Genomic DNA, 6,497 nt, shown 5'->3' with positions numbered 1-6,497 from the left:
TGTAATATGTAGTTTATTTAAAATAAAATTTGGAAGATGATATGAAACATTTCTAAAATTAGATCATGAGAATCGTCTGTTACAGCTCAACACGATAAGACTTATCCTTGTCGAGTTGGATATGAATATTTTAATGCTTGTCATTATGATAGTTTGTTGCTAATGTCAAACTAAAAAATAATTTAAATTATTATAGTAACACTGAAAACTGTTTTAAAACTTACTCGTCTACTCGAGCCTTGCTTCAACCTTGTAATAACCTCGCTCCAACCTTTTGTGAACCTTGTCGGATTAAATTAGAGGCTTGGTTGAACACTGTTCAATTTATTGTTCAAGCCTTCGTTTGAATAAAATAAATTTTCACTTTACTAAATTTATTTAATGATTAATAAAATATAAATTTAATTGATTATTTATAAAATTTTAATCATAAAATTAAATAAACTAAATAATTTAAAATTAATTGTGACCAAATATTAGACTAAATTTTTTTCCGTTAATTTATCTAATTAATCCGTTTTGATTACCATTTATCTTAACTACCCTCTCTTACCTGAAGAAAAGCTTATGAATGTCGCAGACTCGCAGTGCAGAGGAACCGTCTGAAACGAAGAGGTGTAGAGTCTGCTTTCGGAACTCAGAACTGAGCCTTTACTTTGTTCTACGCACCATTAGTTTTGTTTTTTCCCCTTACTTCTAAGTTCGTTGGACTTGTTTTACGCAACAATCAAAGCATCAACAATTTGATTTTTAGAAAGAAAACCATCCATTAAATTATTGTTTTGAACAAAAGCTGAATCCAAGCTCGAGGGTCCGTAACGGCTCTGCTCTCTGGTAACAAAATCAGGATAAAGGTCGCTGCGAGTGGAGCGCACGAGCAAATTAACTGACAAGCGGAGCGGCCAGGAGAATCTCTATCCCAAATTTGATAACTCCATCACGCCATCTTCGCCTGTCCTCCCGCTTGCTCTCCGCTCTGTTGCTGCTTATCCACACCGACGGCGTTCCTTTCCTTCCTCAGCTTGCTGGAGCGCGGTATCGCATAAAAGATCAACTTTTCGCTAGCCCCGCGGTCTGACGGTCCCTCTCTCCCTCTTGATCCATTTCTTCCTCTTCTCCGTCCTTATCCTCCAGATCAGAGAGGATGAGTTTTCGAGGGGATGATAGCAGTGGGGAGGAGGGTAGGTCAGACCTTCGAAAGCCGTTCCTGCACACGGGAAGCTGGTATAGGATGGGGATGGGATCGCGGCAATCTAGCCTGATGGATAAGCTGGGATCCTCTGCCTCTGTCATCCGCGACTCCTCTATTTCCGTCGTTCTCTGTACTATCATCGTCGCCCTCGGCCCCATCCAGTTTGGTTTCACTGGCGGCTACTCCTCCCCCACCCAGGAAGACGTCATCCGCGACCTCAATCTTTCACTCTCCGAGGTTCGCTGTCTTCGCTACCTCTTAAGTAAACAATTCCCTTGCTTGTGTTCTGATCTGGGCTATGTTGGTGTCAGTTCTCGTTCTTCGGCTCTCTATCGAACGTCGGCGCCATGGTTGGGGCTATTGCCAGCGGCCAGATAGCCGAGTACATTGGGCGGAAAGGGGTACGCTTTTAATTCCTCCAACCTAAATCTGGTTTCATTGCTTGTTCTTTGGTGAAAAAACAATAGATGGCGGTTTTGTGCAGTCTCTTATGATCGCTTCGATACCCAACATAATTGGTTGGTTGGCTATCTCCTTTGCCAAGGTAGTTTTTTTATTCTAATAAGTGCTGTACTGTTGCACTGTATCTTCCATTGATGGTTGTTTTTCTGAGAATGTGTTGTAGGACTCATCGTTCTTGTACATGGGCCGTTTGCTGGAGGGATTCGGGGTTGGCGTGATTTCTTACACGGTATGCGAAGTTTTAATGTTACTATTGATCATTATTTGGGTTGTTTGAGCTGCTCTTTGGATTAATCTCTGCTGGTGTTGGTTTAGGTGCCAGTTTATATAGCAGAGATTGCTCCTCAGAACATGAGAGGAGGGCTTGTTGCTGTCAATCAGGTTGGTTACTACTATCTCTTTTACTTTTTGTGGAGGATGACTCACTATGTATTCTGATAATGAACCTTGCTTATGCAGCTTTCTGTGACCATAGGCATACTGCTGGCTTACATCCTGGGAATGCTTGTCAATTGGAGAGTGCTTGCAGTGATGGGTAAAAAGAAAAAAAAAAGGATAATTCTTAGTGTTTTAAACCGTTGATGCAGCGCGTCCTCTTCTCATTTAGATTTTTCCACCCATTTATCAATAATTGGAGTTTAGTTGCATCGATTTTGTCCTTAAATTTATGGGATTTAGTAGCAATACTTTTTGAGTTAGATGAAGGATTGTTAGTGAATCATTACACTCAAGGACAACTCAGATAATTGTCTTTACCATGGCTCTTTGTTTCTTTTATTTAGTTGATTGAATTTCTTGAACATAATCTGTAAATATAGACATATATGTACTAGTTTGAACATATGGAAACTTATTTATTTATATTTTTGAACGTGCCAATTTGTCTTTGAATAATTATCTTAATATGAATTCAATAAAATACCAATTTACTGGTTGTTTAATGGCCTATTTGTGAAATTGTTTTTCATTTTTTTTTTCTGATTTTTTCTTCTTAATTTCTCTAGTTTACCACAGTTCAATGCACCTAAAGTGGGACAGATTAATAGACGCATGCTTATGGAACAAACTTATTTCTGGGAAAATTCTTGGAAACATGAGTCTATGTTTTTATTTTCTTTTATTAACCGCATTGAATGCATGTATATTTTTGATGATATGGTTATTTAACTTAGGCTTCATTTGGGAGAGTTTCTTAATTTCTTTCTAAAACAATCTTTAAGTACAAAAATTTTTTGAACTAAATTTTTTTTTACTAGGAAGCTATTTTAGAAAGTAGTAAGGAAGCTGTCTCAAATGAAGCCTTAGTCATTACCATCTCATAGTGATTTAGGTTTCATTTGAGACGGCTTTTTTACTGCTTCTTAAAGCAACTTTATTATACAAAAGTTTTAATTTTTGTACTAGAAAGCTGCTTTAAGAACCAATAAGAAAGTCGTCCCAAACGAAGGGAGAGTCTTGATGGAAAAAAAAAGGAAAACGGACAAGTTGAAAAAGATTTTTAAATATGCCTTCTTCAAGCTTAGCTCGATTTCAACAAGGAAATTAATAAATGAACTTGAATGGGACAGTGCATAGCTCAGCTTGGGACATTTGGCTAGTTAATGACAAAATTGAAGAAATCATACGAGGATTCAACTTGATATCTAGAATTCTTCCTGTTTACTTGGCATAATTTAGCTTCTGTGGAAGTGCCCTTTCATCATAATAATGAATTTGCTCTAAATAAGAGGCATTTGTGAAGCTTATGCAAGCGTTAAAAGTTCAATTAATCTGAGGTAGTTCAAATGATTTCTAAGCTTGATAATTTTGCAGGAATCCTTCCGTGCACATTGCTCATACCTGGTCTGTTTTTTATTCCGGAGTCTCCAAGGTGGCTGGTAAGGTCCAATACCACTAGCATTTTCATCAGGAATAAAAACTAACAAAATTCCACTTATTATTGTTGTCTGCAAATATCACATCATGGCTTTACAGGCTAAAATGGGAATGATGGAAGATTTTGAAGCATCCCTCCAAGTCTTGAGGGGTTTTGATGCTGATATCACTGTAGAAGTTAATGAAATCAAGGTAGGGACTTAATTTACTTTTATAAAGTAATAGAACAAAGGCTAGGAGATGCTCAGTGTGCTGGAGGTGTTTGTTATACTCTTACTGTAATTTAACTCAGCTATCCAGAGCCCTCTTTGAATGGGATGTAATAGGAAATCTTGACCAAATGTTGCTTCTTTATGAGTTTATTCTTGTTTAAACACTTATGCAAGCACTTACCTTTTGCAGAGGGCTGTTGCATCATCATCAAATAGAAGAACTGCTATACGGTTCCATGAACTTAAGCAAAGAAAATATAAACTTCCACTTATAGTAATTCTTCTCTTTATTGGTGATTTTTAATGAGTTAGCTGCATAGCTTTTTCTTAATGGAGCAGTTGTTTTATTGTGTTTTGCAGATAGGAATTGGTCTTTTAGTGTTGCAACAAGCAAGTGGAATTAATGGCATACTATTTTATGCTAGCAGTATCTTCAAAGCTGCCGGTAAGTCCTTCAGTTTGATCTGCCTTTGCATTCACATTTATATTTTGGAAATACTTCTCAAGCCGGCTTTTCTTAGACCAAACAACATCCAAAAAAATAAAATTTTCTCATTTTAGTAAAAAAAAAGGTATAATAATGCACTAAATGATCATTGGGGTTGTTCGGTGTTATTCAAAGTTGGCTTGAGAAGCATTTTTCTTCCAGAATTTTTTTTCTCATGGGTTCTGAAGATTGCTACTATTGGTGAGATGATTCCTATTGTATTCCTTTCGATTTTTTTCTTTGCATGCTGCCTCTAAAACATGCTGTATGCAATAATTTCTAAAAATATCATTAAAAGCGTAAATTATTTGATTTTGGACCGATTAAGTCTAGGCTTGAAATCAGATCAAACGTACACCAAAACTAGCTTGTGACTCAACTTGATTTGATTTTGAGGCAGCTTGGTTTGAATCAATCCATATTACAGCCAATTTAAAATCAGTTATTTTTCTCCCTAAAAATATTAAATTGTTTTATATGTCTATGTGCACTTATGATACTCATATAAATATGGACCTAAATATTATTATTTTAAATATTAAAATATCCATAATCATGTTTCCAACTGATCTTGAACTAGCTTAATCTGATCTAGGCCTGATTTGAAATTAGCTCGAAAATCGGAGAAAGCTAAAAATTGGGCTTTTGGCTTGGCTCTTGTAGGGATTTGATCAACAAAAGGATTAGGTAACTTGGTCTTATGACTTTGATATTGAAATTGCATAGAAATCATAATTTATAATCTTCGATTTGTAGTGAAACTGGAGATGGGATTTATAGTCTTTCCTTATTAAGGTGGCCTAAGTTCATTTGTGCAGACTAGGTAAGATTTGTATTTGCGGGTGTATGAGAAGAAAATTATTTGTTCTAAAATGATAATAATAAGATTTGTATTTGCGGGTGTATAAGAAGAAAATGATTTGTTTCTGGGCTTTTATTAGAGTTTAGGTACTTATAAATCTTCTTATTAAAGAAGCCAAGTGGGTTTATAAGACTAAGCTTAAGAAAAAAATTCGATGTATATTTTATTACGCTGGTTATAGTAGCATGTAGAGATGGGCATTACAATCTGTTAGACCGGTCCAAGGAGGACCGGTCCAGCCGGCCCAGCTCCTTGGGCCGGCTTTGTTCGTCTACGCCAGGAGGGCCGGCGGACACAAGAAGAAGGGAGAGGGGTGGGGTCCACTTGAAGTTTGAATTGTTTCTTGGAGCCAAAAGGAGGGGAAGCAAGGGTAATTAGGTCCTTTTGTTTTAGATTTGAATTGTATGCATTAAGTAGGGGAGAAAAGGGGGGATTAGGGTTAGGAGATATTTTGTGAAAGTTTTTCTTGTTCTTCTTTGGTGGCTAGGGCTCTAGATTGAATTCTAGAGATTGGGAGAGTGCGATCCTCCTCTCGAATAGAGGATCCTTGTATCTTTGCTATTTTCCTTTCATCTTCTAGTAAAATACAAGTTCTTACTTCGTGTTTCTATCGTTTCTCTCGCGTTTTCCCACTGTTTTGGCTGATTTCCTGCTGTGGACAGCAGTTCGCTGTGAGATCTTTGGCTAAAGTGATTAGGAAATACTTGGAATCAAGTATTTCCTATCACAATCTTGTCCTATAAACAAGACAACTCTATTAGAATTTATAACCTTAGATTGAGAAAGGTCCATAAAAACAAGTTGATTGATTGTTTGAGTTTATAAAACTTGATTTGACGAGATTTGGCCATGTTTATATTGATCCAAGGTGAGATATTTGATTAATTAATCATCTATCTTCAGAAGCACTTATTTTTTTTTTACCAACTTCTTTACAAAACATCATGCTCCTATGATCATCTTAAGACATTTGGCTGTTTCTGCTTCCCATGACTAGCACCTCTAGCCCATACCTGTTAACGGCGAATGACGCACCATGGCGCAAAGATCCATTTGGAGCCATGGCGCATAGCGCACGGCGCGGCGCGCGCTATTTTGAACATGCAATCAGGGTACATCAGAAGTGAGAGAGACTACTGACGGCCATGGCGTAGGAGGAAATCCAAACCCAATTCGGAGGAGGAATCCGGAGGTGGAGATTCTTGAAGGGGATGACGACATGCCACCTCTAGAGCCACTCTCTAGAGAGGAGATGAGCATGGGGAATGACCGCCGAGGTGCTGATTTTCAACGTCGAGGTGCTGATTTTCAGCGTCGAGGTGCTGATTTTCAGCGTCGAGGTGTTGATTTTGAAAGGGGAAGAGGAGATTACGACGAAGATTTCGGTTACCAACGTCGGAGGGAGGA

General features: G+C 37.6%; 1 protein-coding gene across 1 annotated transcript in view; it reads left to right on the top strand.

Annotated features, from left to right (window-relative positions):
- The first annotated feature begins 561 nt into the window (after positions 1-561).
- The window catches only part of LOC110105071 (sugar transporter ERD6-like 6), a 12,713-nt gene continuing 6,777 nt past the window's right edge, over positions 562-6,497 (top strand). The window contains exons 1-10 of the mRNA XM_020834437.2: positions 562-1,429; positions 1,504-1,593; positions 1,677-1,736; positions 1,818-1,883; positions 1,970-2,035; positions 2,114-2,189; positions 3,467-3,531; positions 3,629-3,721; positions 3,932-4,015; positions 4,102-4,186. Coding sequence (XP_020690096.1) covers positions 1,145-1,429; positions 1,504-1,593; positions 1,677-1,736; positions 1,818-1,883; positions 1,970-2,035; positions 2,114-2,189; positions 3,467-3,531; positions 3,629-3,721; positions 3,932-4,015; positions 4,102-4,186 — 970 coding nt within the window. The 5' untranslated portion in view covers positions 562-1,144. The remainder of the gene's footprint in view (positions 1,430-1,503; positions 1,594-1,676; positions 1,737-1,817; positions 1,884-1,969; positions 2,036-2,113; positions 2,190-3,466; positions 3,532-3,628; positions 3,722-3,931; positions 4,016-4,101; positions 4,187-6,497) is intronic.

Source organism: Dendrobium catenatum, unplaced genomic scaffold (assembly GCF_001605985.2).
Source record: "Dendrobium catenatum unplaced genomic scaffold, ASM160598v2 fragScaff_scaffold_1024, whole genome shotgun sequence".
NCBI classification, from domain to species: domain Eukaryota; kingdom Viridiplantae; phylum Streptophyta; class Magnoliopsida; order Asparagales; family Orchidaceae; genus Dendrobium; species Dendrobium catenatum.
This window is presented reverse-complemented; position numbering and strand designations above follow the sequence as displayed.